Raw genomic sequence first — 16,586 nt, 5'->3', positions numbered from 1 at the left:
AAGACTTACTTAGCTTGTTGGTAAGAATAGGTAGGTGCATGATCATTGGTTGTTTCCACTGGTATCTGCTGTTGGCCACTGGCTTCCTGTGATGAAGGTGCGACTGTCTGTGGGGAGGTATCAGCAACAACACCCTGAAGTTAGGAAGGAAGCAAAATCGCATGAGACGTCTACTCACCTCCACTCTAACGATAGAGTTCACGATAGTTGTTACATTGTAAGAAAAGCAGCATCAGCAATTTGGGAAGCAAGTTTTCCATCTCCCCAGGCAGCTGAATGGAGGTCATTCTGACTTACAATTGGAGAATACAAGTCCGCAACCCATTTACATTGCTCACTTTATTTCCATTTCCAAAGTCTAAATTGCCTCAATATGTCAGGTTGACATGTTCTATTCTGATCACCTAAAATTTGTTGTCTCTAGATTTCAAAATTATTAGCTTATCTTTGATCAATTTTCCATCATTTAAGCTCCTACCTAATAGATTGCCCTAGAAAACAAAATTGACAGTGAAAAAAGACAGGTTAAATCAATTGATGGAAAACATGTATCAGCATTAGTTTCCTCTTTTCCTTTTCGGTTGTATTAAAATTCAGAACTGTATCATCACTCAATCTTCATTTTCTGTAAGAATATTATTTTGTTTACTTTATCTTGGCTGCAGAACGTCTGACTTACATTGATTACTGTCCTTTATACCCTTTCTCATGCATCAATTTTCTCTGTGGAATATGGCCAAAATTGAGTATAATACAGCTCAGGCTGCTTTCAACCAAATATAATCACATCTTTCCTGATCCAGACAGCAGTGGTCAGCACTGGGATTCAAATAAGGAAGCTTTCTGTGTTTACACGGGTTCTTTTATTTTGTTCAGTGCAAGCTCAGAAAACAAAATGGAAATGAATTCAAAAGTATTCATTTTAAGTAAGGCAATAGAGAACACTGCAGCTTGAACAATATCCCTTTTACCTCTGAAACCTGGGAGGAAGTACAGCCCAGACTCATAAGACCAGGATTCACTTGCATGAGTTCCAGATGATTTATTTTAGTGAAGTGAGTGTCTACCAATTTCTAGTAAGTACAGGACCACAGAACAAAGCTGAATTAGATATTGTCAATCAACCTCTTCAAACATGTAATGGTACACCTCTGGAGCAGGTAGGGCTTGGACCTGGGCCTCCGAGCTTAGAGATATACTGACACGACCATTGGACTGGTTTCATCAGGCGTACATACTAAGAAAAACACCAAGGGAGCTCAAGGGTCAAATGAAAATAACATCTCAAATAAGACGCACTGTCAAGGCTTATGCCCTGCTCTCGGAAAGATATTATTAAATTGCAGCAAGTTCAGAAAAGATTTATCAGGGTGTTGCTAGGACTGGAACATTTGAGTTATAAGGAAAGGCTGGATTGGCTAGGACTTTTGTTGCTGGAGTGTAGGAGGTTCAGGGGGACCTTACAGAGGTTTATAAAATTTTGAGGGGTATAGATAAGGTGAATAGCAAAGATCTTTTCCCTGGGGTGGGAGAGTTTGAAACAAAAGGGCATATTTTTTAAGCTGAGAGAAGAAAGATTTACAAGGGACCTGAGGGGCAATGTTTTTACATAGACAGCGGATCGTGTGTGGAATGAACTCTCTGAGGAAGTGCTGGATGCAGGTACAGTTACAACATTTAAAAGACATTTGGATAGGAAATGTTGAGAGGGATATAGGCCAATGCAGGCAAATGGAGCTAGTTTATTTGGGAAACCTGATCAGCATGGACGAATTGGAGCAAAGAGTCTCTTTCTGCACTGTAGGACTCTGTGACTGAATGTATGCAGCCATATTTTGAAAAAGATTGATGCAAACAACTTTCCATTTCTGGAGAAAATGAACAAATGGGCAAAATTCAATGGTCACAGGTTTGGCTCCATATACAGATGAAAACCAGTGGTAACCCAGGCGCGGCAGTTCTGAAACTGCCAGAGCTGATGTGATGTCAGTCTGGAAATTAGCAGGTTGTTACGGGTTCTTTGTCATTTTCCAGGAGGATGTTTCATCTCCTACAGTCATCAGTTAAAGATCATCAACTCTTCAGTACTGACAGCACTACCAGGAGCAGTCACCCGCACTGGTACTGTACTGGCCCAGGCCACAGTGCTGTTGGAGATCTGGAAGAAAGGTAGATAAAGCAGAATTTCCTAGGCTAGTCAGGCAGGCAGTAAAAAGGAGCATATCTTGATGCTGGCAGTTCCCTCGTTGCACACAAGCCAAAGGCTCACATTGTGTGACTCCCACCGGGTGGTGGTGGAAAAACAGTAGCAGTGAGGTGAGGTCGGTATGTGGGGGAGCTGGGAAGGCAACTGTGTATCGGATGGGGGTGAGGGAGAGAAAGCATTAAATTCTGGCCACCCCTTGAGGTTTGTGTTATGTAGCTGGGGCTTGTTTCCCCTTTAAGGGAGTGGAGTCGAAAAGTGTGGTGCTGGAAAAGCACAGCAGGTCAGGCAGCACCCGTGGGGCAGGAGACTCGATGTTTCGGGCATAAGCACTTCATCAGGAATAGTGAAGGGCTTTATGCCCGAAACATTGACTCTCCTGCTCCTCAGATGCTGCCTGACCTGCTGTGCTTTTGCAGTGCCACACTTTTCAACTCTGATCTCCAGCATCTGCAGCCCTCACTTTCTGTCTTTAAGAGAGTGGGTCAAGGAACCACAATGTTTCCACTCAAAGAGAGATATAATTTGATGGAGTTCAAGATTGGTGAAACAGACTCAGACCATTGCAATGTAGTTAGGTGAAGCCAAAATTATGCAAGGAGTTTTGAAGTGGGGGATGCCTGGTTAGATAAATTGCAACATCAAAGATCATGGCAATAGGTGGAATTGATACTGTGGAAGTGAGAGGGAATTCATGGTAAGAAGCAGATTGACTTTGAGAAGAGGAGCTAAAGGAAGTTAACAATCTTATAAAACCTTCAATCAAAACATTGTCTGTGATTTTCAGAATGACTGCAATAATCTGTCAATCATGAAAATTTTTTAAAAGTTATAGAATTTTGAATAAATTATTCAATTCAATTTATTTTTCTGACACCTATTAATGTTATATACTGGCTTGTCACAAAGTTCAGTTAGGATTTTACAAACTATTCTTCATTGTTGATGTTCAAGCAAGGAAGTGAGTAGAATGGCTCATAGGGACAGAAAGAAAGAGGTAATGAGTTGAGATGGTGGGAGAAAATCATGGCAGTAAGTGGCCTGGTGGTTAGCACTGCTAGTTCATAGTGCAAGAGACCTGGGTTCAAATCCAGCCTTGGGTAACAGTGCAACGTTTTCATGTTGTCCCTGTGTCTGCATGGGTTTCTGACAGCTGCTCTGGTTTCCTCCCACATTTTAAAGAAGTACAGGCTTGGTGGATTTATTATGATGAAGGCAGGGTCACAGGGATTGAGTGGCTGTGAGTCTGGTAGGATGGCCTTCGAATGGCTGGTGCAGACCTGGTAGGCTGAATGGCCTCTTCTGCAATGTAGGGATTCTAGTAAATGGCAGAGAATAAATGAGAGAGAAATTCCAGCCTGAATGAAGTGAGCAAAGCTAAAGAAGGTGAATTAATATTTAAATAATGGATAAATAATATTTTTATGAAATAGAACAAGCTTCTGCATTATATTTGACAGAGATAACAATGCTGGGGACAGAAGGCTTTCCATTTTCAGGAAGCAGTGGACAAAGAATAAGTTCTTTTCTATCCCAGTCCAATAAAGTGCTCAACTTAGTCCTCAATTTGAAAAGAGTACTTGCTATGGCATTGGGAATAATTTTCATTTCACACAACAACTATCCCTGACCTTTCCAAGTGAGATTGCCAATAAAGTGGTTCACATCCACAAAGAACCAGATTAGAATTGCTCAATCCCATGTCAAATCTGATCCTTCAAGACAACAGACAGAAAATCTTTCAACCCATCAATTTTTACATTAGATTTGATGTCAAATTTGGAATTTTAATTAGATTCATAACTGTTATTAATCTTAAGTATTTTGTGATAAATAATCATGTACAATTGTGTTATGCATAATCCAGCAGAGGAGGATTTAAATACTTACTTCAACAGGGACAGCTGCTGGAGGCACAGGAGTGTACTGGGGAATGTAGGTCCCTTGCATAGGTGCTGCAGCAGTCATATACTGAAAAATACAAGAAGATTACTTGAGCCACTTTTGGCATTTGGCACAAAACATAGCAATGTGCAGTTTTAAATCACAGTGCAATGTGAAAGTCTATACTAAATCATGAGATAAAAGACTAGTGAGAATCAGACACTAAAATGCAACTAAATTGAACAAATTGCAAACTGCAGAATTTGTTCTGCAAATTTACAGTTTCCTGAAATACTTGGCAAACCTTTAAACATCTATTAGAAATTCTGTCTCTGCGGCAATGTGTCACATGATTATGCTTGCACACATCATCTGACAGAAAACAGAGTAAATCTTTCGAACCTTGGTATTCCACATCGTCTCAAAGAGACCAGCTGAATCCCATGAAGATTTTCCAGGAAATTCTGGTTTCTTGGATAAATTAGTTTTCTTCATTTTCTCAACTATTGTTCCATCAAATGACCATTTTTTCGGTTTGCTTCCCTCATGGGCCATTGGTTTTGCTGGCTGGACCAGGATTTATTACCCTAACCTAGTTAAGCTTGAGAAGGTGGTGATGAGCTTCTGGAACCACTGCAGTCCATGTGCTGCAGGTAGACACAATGCTATTGGGAGGGAGTTTCAGGATTTTGACACACTGACAGTGAAGGAATGGCAATATATTTCCAAGTCTGGATGGTATTTGGCTTGGAGGGGAACTTGTCTTTGTTCTTCTTGATGGAAGTGGTCATGCATTTGGAAGGTGCTGTTTAAGAGGCTTGAGTGAATTTTTACAGTGTAGATGGTATGCACAACTATTACTGAGTGTTAGTGTTGGAGGGTGTGAATGTTTGTGGATATGGTGCCAATCAAATGGGCTGCTTCATGCTGGATGGTGTCAAGCTCCTTGAGTGTTGTTGGAGCTGCACTCATCCAGGCAAGTGGGGAGCATTCCTTTAACTCCTGACTTATGCCCTGTAGATGATGGATAGGCTTTGGGGAGTAAGGAGGAGAGTTACACACTGCAAATCTCCTATCCTCTGACCTACTCTTGTAGCCACAGTGTTTAAGTGACTAGTCCAATTCCCGGTCTGGTTAATGTTAACCTCAAGAATATTGATAATAGGGGATTCTATGAGGGTAATGTCATTCAATATCAACGATTAATGATTAGATCCTCTCTGGTTGGAGACTGTCATTGCCTGATATTTGTGTGGCACAAATGTTACGTTTCAGCTCAAACTTGGATACTGTCCAGGTCTTGCTGTACTTTGACATAAACTGCTTCAGTATATGAGGAGTTGCAAAAGATGCTGAACATTTTCAATCATCAGTGAATACCCCCAGTTCTGAATTTATGATGGAGAGAAGGTACTTAATGAAGCAGCCGAAGATGACTGGGCCTAGGACACCACCCTAAGGGATGTCCTGGAGATGAGATAACTGACCTCCAAAAATCACAACCATCATCCTGTTTGCCAGGTATGGCTCCAATCAATGGGGAGCTTTGCCCCCCAATTCCCAATGACTGCAGCTTTACTAGCATTATTTGATGTCACATTCGATCGAATGCAGTCTTGATATCAAGGGCAATCACTTTCTTTTGTCCATGTTGAACCAAAACAGTAACGAGGTCAGTGGCTTCGTAATCCTGGTAGAACCCAACCTGAACATCTGTGAGCATATTGTTGCTGAGGAGGTGCTGCTTAATAGCACTGGTTATCTTCCAACACTTCACTGATGATTGAGTGTAGACTGATGGGGGGGTGACCAGCTGGGTTGGATTTATCCTTGCTTTTTGTGCTATTTTCTGCACTGTTGGGTAGATGCCAGTATCGTAGATACACTAGAATAGCTTGATGAGGGACGTAGAAAATTCTTTCGATCAAGTCTTCAGTACTATTGCCAGAATGTTGTCAGAGCCCACAGTGTTTACAATATCCAGTGCCTCCAACTATTTGACATCATGTGGAGTGACTTGATTGGCTGAAGACAGAAATCTTTGAAGCTGGAGTAGGCTGAAATGGATAATCCACTCAGCACTACTGGTTGAAGATTGCGATGAATGCTTCAGTCTTCTCTTTTGCACAGATGTCCTGGGCTCCCCCATCATTAATTTGGGGATGTTTATGGAGCCTCCTCTACGGTAAAAGTTGTTTAATTATTGTACTGTTTTGTTAATGTGACATTAAATCTATAATGTGCAAATATGCACTTAAAGCACACCTTCAACAAAAAAACAAACAAAACATATTTTCAGTCTGCTAGCCATTACTTATTTCTTCCTTTGTTTTCTTTAACTATTTGAGTTTTGCAACTTTGGGTTTCCTTTTTATTATGTGGTCCCAGCAATATTCGCCTAAACATTAATGTGTAAGCTTCGTTATTAATTGGATAATTTTTTCCACTGCATGTTCTTTGTGGTGAAATCATAGAAGAGTTTTCTGATGATTTGTAAGATGTGGAAAACTGAAGCAATAGTCTACTATCCCCACCCCTGAGCTGATTGTCATCAACCTCTTGCCTTCCACCATCCTCGCTTTTAAGGTTAGAACACACTTGATAATGATGTGCATGATAGCACAATGTGCAGAAAGGCATAGTGGCTCAGTGTTGCCCCACAGCACAAGGCACCCCGGTTCAATCCCAACATCAGACACCTATCTGTGTGGAGTTGGCATGTCCTCTATATCTGCATGGGTTTCTGCTGAATGCTCCTGTTTCCTTCCACAGTTCAAAGGTGTGCAGACAAGGTGGATTAGCCATGGGGAATACAGACGTAGGGTCATTAAGTGGGATGGTCTTTGGAGGATTAGTGCAGATTTGATGGGCCTCTTTCTCATATGCAGGTGTCATTCACCAATCATTTTAATGTACCAAAGTATTGCAACATAAAGCAGGCATTGTTAAGAGTATAACTTGGTAGCACCCTCATAGGACCAGAACACACTTTATAAATGAATTCTGCTGCAGCAAATAATTTAATCCCTATTCAATTGTACTCTTGCTGAGAATAATAAAAAGCTGTATCTTTGAACCTCACTAGTGGGAGGGGCTTGTTAGTGGTCACCTGACATGCTCACCCCCTACACTTGGGGGAAACCCTAGATACTAACATCCTGTAACATATAACAAAGGAAAACATCTCTAATATTGAATGTTCTCTGTATCCTTGAATGACTTTACAGTATCTTAATCAACATACATTTGTTGTACTTGCTCTTTGCTTGCACTCAATCTACTATCACACTACTTGGATAAAATTTATATCTTGAAAGAACAGCTAAAATGAAAACTGCAATGTTGGTAATTTTAAGCCTGCATTTCAAAGAATTTGAACAACTTTCCACTTCAGTGTAACAGCAATACTGATTGGCTGATTAGGCTATTAATCGGAGACCTAAATAGACTATTTTAAAATTGCATCATCTCATCGAGTCACCTGTAATCTGCCAGGAGAACCAAACTTGCAGTAATGAGTTCTCCTTAATTACTCTTTCATTAAATCCAGTGGCAAAGAAGACAGCTATCTGCTCCCCTTCCCCCTCCAACAAGTGTACCTGTGGCAGAACCTTGAAACAGTGATCTAGTTAGTCCTGTATAATTGTGAGCTTTAAAAGATTGTTATGATTTGGGACTGTGTCTTTAATTTAAGGTAAAATGAAGGTGGTCATGCCTCTGACACTGAAGTCTGCCTGACAGAAAGATCTGACAGTTTGACTATTTAGAACAACGGGGACCCAGATTGTTTTACTGGGAAGAAGGTGCAAGATGTTTACACTTATAGACAATGGCAGCAACTGGGTGCCATAAGTGGACAGAAGGAGAGACTCCAGTAATGTGTGGAGAATGGTATGTTGTATACAGTTGTGCTTCAAACTATCCGTCTGCTTCCAAGTAGTAAGAGTTTGAGGATAGCTAATCAGCATTTTTACTTGTATTTTAAGGATAGCTAATCAGGATGTAAGGTCCATGTGATTCACAGAGATGGGCTTTGCAGAAGGAATTGGAAGGCAAAGGATAGCCAGGCAAAGCTTGACTGCATGAGGTACTAGGAGAGAAAATGGTGGCACTTACCCAGGCTACGTGAATAAGAACATTATCCTTCTTCCTACAGTACTGGTTGTTCCTCCAGATGGCTGGGACTGCTTCAACCAGGATAGAAACCTCAGACCAGGTTGATATGGTCTGCTGTCATGTCCTTGGGGAACAGGAAGTCTGGCCTACGTACCACCCTATTCAGCAGGGCCTCCGGGTTCCTACCAGCAAAGTGGGGTGTCAATTTCCCTCTGTCTTCTATGTCAGGGACAAATGTGAGTAACTTTGCAGGGCAATTCCCTGGAGACACTACTTCTCCAGGGCACAGTGGCCTTTTGAAGATGATCTGGATGTAAGGGATGCCAGTAAAATTGCCAGTAAAATACACTGAATTCTTGGAGGATTGGTGCTTGCTAAGATAGGGTGGAAATCAAACATGAGAGACACCATAGGGACTGGTTCATAATTAATGAGGTGAGTTTGGGAAGTTAGGGCAAGGAAACATGCTCGGTCTCATAGCAAGAAACCTGCCAAAAAATATGATGAAACTCAGACATAGCCAAAAAGCCCACAAGAAGTTTGCATTGGGGACTGTAAAAGGAAGATACTACTTTAAACCAAGAAAATTGTGCAAAAAGATGGAAAAAAAAAACCCTTCAAAGACAGTGAAAGGATGAATTCCTAACTGGTGGCCAAAAGACTGAGCATTGGTGTGCAAAAATCCTCATGTCAATTGCACAGAACTAAAAGAAATTGGAAGAAACTGAAAGAAAACAATTCTTCATTTCCTGTGGTCCAACCATCGAACTGTTATTTCCCTGATCTTATTTACTTATTGACCTCAATATCATGTCTTATTCTGTCTTTGTGTATCTGTCTATTTGTGAAGAGAGATTTTAAAAGGAGTAGAATCAAAGTCATAGAGTTATAATTTAGGAATATACAGAACACAGAACATTACAGCGCAGTATAGGCCCTCAATGTTGAACCAACCTGTGAAACCAATCTTAAACCCATCTATCCTACACTGTTCCATTTTCATCCATATGTCTATTCAATGACCATTTAAATGCCCTTAACATTGGTGAGTCTACTACTGTTGCAGGCAGTGTCTTCCATTCCCCGACTACTCTCTGAATAAAGAAACTACCTCTGACACTTGTCCAAATCTATCACCCCTCAGTTTAAAGCTATGTCCCCTCGTGCGAGTCATCATCATCGGAGGAACAAGGCTCTCACTATCCACCATATCTAATCTTCTGACTATTTTGCATGTCTCAATTAAGTCACCTCTCAAATGAAAATAGCCTCAAGTCCCTCAGCCTTTCCTCATAAGACCTTCCCTCCATACCAGGCAAGTTCCTAGTAAATCTCCTCTGAACCCTCTCGAAAGCTTCCACATCCTTCTTATAATGTGGTGACCAGAATTGTATGCAATACTCCAAGTGCAGCCGCAATAGAGTTTTGTACAGCTGCAGCATGACCTCATGGCTCCAAAACTCAATCCCTTTGCCAATAAAAGCTAACGCACCGTATGTCTTCTTAATAATCCAATGAACCTGGGTGGCAACTTTCAGGGATCTACGTACATGGACACCGAGATTCTCTGCTCATCTAGGCTACCAAGAATCTTACTATTAGCTCAGTACTCTTTATTCCAGTTGTTCCTTCCAAAGTGAATTTCCGCATTAAACTCCATTTGCCACCTCTCAGCCCAGCTCTGCAGCTTATCTGTGTCCCTCTGAAACCTACAACATCCTTCAGCACTATCCACAACTCCACTGACCTCAGTGTGATCCGCAAAGTTAGTAACCCATCCTTCTACTCTATTATCCAGGTCATTTATAAAAATGACAAACAGCAGTGGCCCCAAAACAGATCCTTGCGATACACCACTAGTAACTGGACTTCAGGATGAACATTTCCCATCAACCACCACCCTCTGTCTTCTTTCAACTAGCCAACTTCCGATCCAAATCACTAAATCACCCCCAATCCCATGTCTCTGTATTTTGTACAACAGCCTACCTTAGGGAACCTTTATTAAACACCTTACTGAAATCCATATATACACATCAAATGCTTTACACTCATCCATCTGTTTGGTCACCATCCCAAAGAACTCAATAAGGTATGTGAAGCACAACCTACCCTTCACAAAACTGTGTTGACTTTCCCTAATCAACTTATTCCTCTCTAGATGATTATAAATCCTATCTCTTATAACCTTTTCCAATATTTTATCCACAATCGAAGTAAGGTTCACTGGTCTATAAATATCAGGGTGTCTCTACTCCCCTTCTTGAACAATGGGACAATATTTGCTATCCTCCAGTCTTCTGGCACTATTCCTGTAGACAATGACGACATAAAGATCAAAGCCAAGACCTCTCCTCCCTAGCTTCCCAGATAATCCAAGGATAAATCCCATCTGGCCCAGGGGACTTATCTATTTTCACACTTTCCAGAATTGCTTCTCCTTATGAACAGCAATCCTGTCTAGTCTAGTAGTCTGTATCTCAGTACTCTCGACAACACTGTCTTTTTCCAGTGTGAATACTGACAGAAAATATTCATTTAGCGCTTCCCCTATCTCCTCTGACTCCATGCACAAATTCCCACTACTATCCTTGACAGTCCCTAATCTTACTCTAGTCATTCTTTTATTCCTGATATACCGATAGAAAGCTTTAGGGTTTTCCTTGATCCTACCTGCCAACGACTTCTCATGTCTCCTCCTGGCTCTTCTTAGCTCTCTCTTTATGTCTTTCCTGGCTAACTTGTCTCTCTCAATGCCCTAACTGAGCCTTCACATCTCATCCTAACATAACCTCCTACTTCCTCTTGACAAGAGACTCAATTTCCTTAGTAAACCACGGCTCCCTCACTAAACCACTTCGTCCCTGCCTGACAGGTACATATTTATCAAGGACACACAGTCGCTGTTCTTTGAATAAGCTCCACATTTCAATTGTGCCCATCCCCTGCAGTTTCCTTCCCCATCCTATGCATCCTAAATCATGCCTAATTGCGACATAACTGCCTTTCCCCAAGCAATAACTCTTGCCCTGCATTATATACCTTTCCCTTTCCATCACTAAAGTAGACATAACTGAATTGTGGTCATTATCACCAAAGTGCTCACCTACCTCCAAATCTAACACCTGGCCACGTTCATTACCCAGTACCAAACCTAATGTGGCCTCACCCCTTGTTGGCCTGTTGACATACTGTGTCAGAAAATCATCTTGCACAGACTGGAAAAAAACTGACCCATCTAAAGTACTCAAACTATAGTATTTCTAATCAATATTTGGAAAGTTAAAGTCCCCCATAACAGCTACCCTGTTACTCTCATTCCTATCCAGAATTATCTTTGCTATCTTTTCCTCTACATCTCTGGAACTATTTGGAGACCGATAGAAAACTCCTAACAGGGTGACCTCTCCTTTCCTGTTCCTACCTTCAGCCCATACTACCTCAGTAAATGAGTCATCCTACATCCTTTCTGCAACCATAATACTTTCCTTGACTAACAATGCCACACCTTCCCCTCTCGTACAATCTTCTCTGTTCTTACTGAAACATCTAAATCCTGGGACCTGCAACAACCATTCTTGTCTTGGCTCTGTCCATGTCTCCGAAATGGCCACAACGTTGAAGTCCCAGGTATTCCTGAAGAAGGGCTTATGCCCGAAACGTCGATTCTCCTGTTTCTGGATGCTGCCTGACCTGCTGCGCTTTTCCAGCAACACATTTTCAGCTCTGATCTCCAGCATCTGCAGCCCTCACTTTCTCCCCGTCCCATGCTGCATTTACCTTTTGCCATTAGTTAAAGACATATTGTTCGTAATACAGTCATTTTCTTATTAAGGACATAAATCTCGTGAGCATTTTCTTTTAACCTGGTTTCATCAGTCAGGTAGCTTGGCTAAAGTTCTTCAAATTTGTGACAAGTCCAGGAATAGTGGGGTTTGATTGCCAGTGCACTATCCCGTTGAGTTATGGTGCATTTCAGAGAGCTCTTAAGGATCAATCAGATTGCTGTGGATCTGGATCACATGCAGGCCAGGCCAGGTAACTATGGCAGATTTCTCGAAGAACATTAGTAAGCTAGATGGCTTTTTACAACAAACAGTGATAGTTATCATGATCATTATTGCAGAGATTACCTTAGTATTCTAAAATTATTAATTGAATGTAAATACCAGCAGCTGCCATGGTGGGATTTGAAGTAACGCCAACAAACATCAGCCTGGGTCTTGGGATGATGAGTCTAGTGCTATTACTACTAAGCAATTAACTCCTAATGTTAGAGGCAATGCTTTGCAGAACAAAACTTCTTAAATTGTCTCTAGCTCTCTTGCTAATTACTATTAATCAGTGTCCTTTAGGACATTTCTTCCTGGAATCAGTTTCTTGTTATCTATTCCATTGAGACCCTTTTTAAACTCCTCTACTTAAAGCCTAATGATTCATAAAGGTTTACCATAATGTCCTAGCTTTTTTACTCTGTTTATAAAGCTAAAGATCATGTATTTTTTTTTGTAAATAGCCATGCCAACTTGTCTTAACACCTTCAAATATTTGCATATGTGCACCCCCCTGGTAACTGTTTAAAAGCTTCCTTAAAATTATCCTGTATGGTTTAAGTTGTTTCTCCTCAGTCTTCCTATCAAAATGGTTCCCTGCACATTTCTATACATTAAATTTAATTTGGCAGTGTATCTATTCATTTCATCAATCTATGGTGATCTTTAATGTGCTACTACTTTCTTCAATTTATTTATACATCATACTTGTCCCTTTTCTGCAGATTAATTTATGCCTTTTACATGTACCATCTGCAACACACATCACATCCCCAGTTGGGAATGCAGAAAGGACACCTGTTCTCGAATTTCTCTGCCAAAGTTCCTTTGCAGTTGACCATGAGTAGAACTGCAGATGCAGCTGAACTGCCTGCTGGTTTTTCTCTCTTGTCTGTGAAGAAGCAGCTTACCTCCATTCAATAAGATCCTGCAGAGATTTGGATCTCATCAGGTAGGAATTGAATGAAAGATCCCAGGGAGAAGTCACTAAGATTTGCTCTTGATGCACCACAAAGTTAGAAGGGAGAGAATAAGTTAAAGATTTCAGCTTTACTACCTCAGTCCAATCTATACTTACACGTATTAGCTGGATTTTCCACTGGCCAAAGAGCTTTTATTCCAGTGTAGATGAGAATTTTGGATGGGGACCCTGTGGAATTGCTGATGTGGCTGACTCCTAAGAAATTGCTTGGGAAACTGAAAATTCCGCTCGGCAATTACACCACACCAGGAACCCTCTGAAAGGCCTCATATAAATCAGAAACTTCAGAAGCTTCTGATGAAATGAAGTAAAATAGTTACTCATCAAACACATAGTCTAACTCCTGACTAATTGTTCAACTGACCCCATATACTTACGTCACACACCTACACTTACACCTCTCCCCAGACCCTGATCTGACAATAGCCCGAACCCTGACCCACCTTCCCTGCTCGACTGGGCCTGACTACCCCAAACGATGGCTGTCCTGAACCTGATCGGACTCCTCGCCCTGTCAGCCATTCCCACCTTTGTTTGCCTTCCTTTGACAGTTCTGCGCTACGAAAAAACAGTCAGAGTGGAAGTGTGACTCCATATTTCTGAAGTAAGCCAGAGCAGAATTCCCTCCCAGGATCTGGAGCTCCCTTCTTTTGTAAAAAGCAAGATCTGTAGTGCCAACCTGTGAAAGATTGGCATTCGTCAGAAAATCCAGCCCATTGAATTTCAGGATTTGGAAGTGAAGCCTCATATTTTATCCTCCTTGGATTTATTTCTCTTGTACAATGTATTGTATACTGGGCTGCTCACCAAGTTATTGCTGAACAAAATCCAATCTCTGATTATTTCCACAGTTTGTTAGCAAATTAATGATTTCTATTCTTGTGACTTATTTGAATTTTAAATGCATAATTATGGCAATATTGCAGTAACAAACTGCTGAGGAAAGCAAATTATGAAGGGAAGAGATGAATGCATGAAAGATCTGCTCTTTGTAAATCATCCCTCTCTAGTTTTGGAGAAAAAAGACATTCATAGAACACCTCACATGATATTCTACATCAAATCATATTGTTCAGCATTTAGGATGCCACCATCTTGTAATTTGTATTTTTGTCACAGGAAGACTTATAGGTCAATATCCTTTCAACTGCATAAAAGGGCATTTGAATTCACTACTTGCCAATCACAACACAACTATACATGGCAACATAGCTCAGTGTTATAATTATAATTGGAAAGGATATAAGCCAAACCATCCAGACCCAGGGGAGCTTACCAATGGCTCATGTCAACTAAACTACAGTGTGACATGTTGGAAACTCAAAAACTCCTCAGAGTTTCAACAATAATACAACATATAATCTCTCCTTTATGTAACTTTCTTTTAATCTAGATAACAGAGAGTAAATACTGCCTCCATATTTCCCTTGACATCTTGGATGCCACCTCACTGTAAGAAACAACAAATGGAAAATCTGTCACTTGTTTAGTTGTCACTGCTGGCAGATACAAAAAAAAAACAATTTCAACAATGAGGAACATTCAGAAGAAAGAGATGGACTGAGAATGGATGACAAAGACAGGGCAGCCTGATCCCGTAAAGATAAATTCTGATCCAGTTCATGTTGCTGTAAACATTGCACACCCTGTGGACTATAAAACTGAATGCTCGCAAAAGTATCAAGCATTTCCTCTCTTTGTGGTTATTCTGCTGGCATACTGCCAAGTTTTCGTACATTTCAGACCCATGCTCCCAAAGCAGAAAGTGAGAATCTAAATTTAAACAGGAGCCTCGCATCTGCCAAATATCCATAATTTACTTGCATAATAGGCTATTGTCTTTTAAAGTCTATAACACAATGTGGAGAATTGAATTCAGCGGTACTTGTTCAGTGAGTTAGTGTGTGATGCCAGGTTAAATGAAACTAGAAAAACATATTAGCAAGCAACATGGCTCTGAGTTATAAAGTACTTATTGCATCATTGAGCTGCAAGGTATCCTGGGACTTGTAGTTCGACTTTAAGCTGACCTTTCAGAGAGCTGTGACTCACAAAAACATCTACAATTCCTCGATCAGGTACTGCAAAGTTCAAATACAAAACGCGTTAAAGCTCCTTTCACCTGTTTGTTTGGTCTTCTGTTATTTATTTCTGATTTGTACTTTGCTTTTTATTCTCATTTCCTTTTCTGTGTTCACCTCTGAATGCAGCTGCTTACACTGGAGTCAACTTTGACACACTGCGGTGTTCACCACGCCTCTACTACTGGGGTCATTCTTCATGTGTTCATTTAGAATGGAGTCTGATCAAACTACTCAACCATGCAGGCCACTGCAGTTAGCTAATCACATCCAAGTTTTACATTTCTGGCAGAGATCTCTGGCCATCCATTAGGGTAAGGAACATATATTGACTTTTCTCCTTAGTTCGAGCATGCTTAGCCAAATGGTGCGATCCCATGGCCTGCTGTGTTCAGATAAGTCAGCAAATGCCAAGGATGAAAAATGGCCTTGAAATATGTGCTTGTAGTACCTACATTTTCGATGCTAAATAGCTTAACAAACTCTTATAATGTGGACAGAACACATATGCCAAATGAGTCCCAGCTGCCATACGGCAAACATTTACCCTGTAAACAGGCATTAGGCTTTTTAATGTGGAAATGTGGGGCTTGCTACACATCTGACGCCCTCATTGCAGCACTAAATTGTTGCTAAGTTGGCTCCACTCAGGAAAACTAGAAGAACTTGAAAGGGTTCAGAAAAGATTTACCAGGGTTTGAGCTATAGGGAGAGGCTGAACAGACTGGGGCTGTTTTCCCTGGAGTATCAGAGGCTGAGGGATGACCTAGGGTAAATAGGGTAAATAGACAAGATCTTTTCCATGCGTTGGGGGAGTCCAGAACTAGACTGCATAGGTTTAGGGTGAGAGGGGAAAGATTTAAAAGGGACCTAAGGGACAACGTTTTCACGCAGAGGGTGGTGTGTGTATGGAATGAGCTGCCAGAGGAAGTGGTGGAGGCTGGTACAATTACAACATTTAAAAGGCATCTGGATGGGTATATGAATAGGAAGGGTTTAGAGGAATATGTGCCAAGTGCTGGTAAATGGGATGAGATTAGTTTAAGATATCTGGTCGGCATGGACAAGTTGGACTGAAGAGTCTGTTTCCATGCTGTACAACTCTATGACTCCATGACTCTATCACACAAGTGTTCCTCCTTACTTCCATATTCAAAGAAATCTGATGTGATGTGAACAGCTACCAATTTCATTCTCATCATCTCCTTACCATTGGTCCCCACTGCTTCCTTTGGCTCTTGTGACCTCCCAGTTCAATCAACCCTCCC

At 41.0% G+C, this 16,586-nt stretch overlaps 1 protein-coding gene across 2 annotated transcripts in view; it reads right to left on the bottom strand.

The window, feature by feature from the left end:
- Positions 1-5: 5 nt before the first annotated feature.
- The window catches only part of LOC122549671 (RNA-binding motif, single-stranded-interacting protein 3-like), a 1,362,397-nt gene continuing 1,345,816 nt past the window's right edge, over positions 6-16,586 (bottom strand). The window contains exons 14-15 of one of the 2 annotated variants that reach the window (XM_043689502.1): positions 4,094-4,174; positions 6-107 (exon numbers count right to left, since the gene is read on the bottom strand). In XM_043689502.1, coding sequence (XP_043545437.1) covers positions 6-107; positions 4,094-4,174 — 183 coding nt within the window. Of the gene's footprint in view, positions 135-4,093; positions 4,175-16,586 lie in introns of both variants that reach the window. The other variant, XM_043689500.1, reaches the window with a different exon arrangement.

The sequence above is a fragment of the Chiloscyllium plagiosum genome, chromosome 5 (genome assembly GCF_004010195.1).
Source record: "Chiloscyllium plagiosum isolate BGI_BamShark_2017 chromosome 5, ASM401019v2, whole genome shotgun sequence".
Lineage (NCBI taxonomy): Eukaryota > Metazoa > Chordata > Chondrichthyes > Orectolobiformes > Hemiscylliidae > Chiloscyllium > Chiloscyllium plagiosum.
Note: the sequence above shows the minus strand (reverse complement) of the source record. Positions and strands in the feature narration are given on the sequence as shown.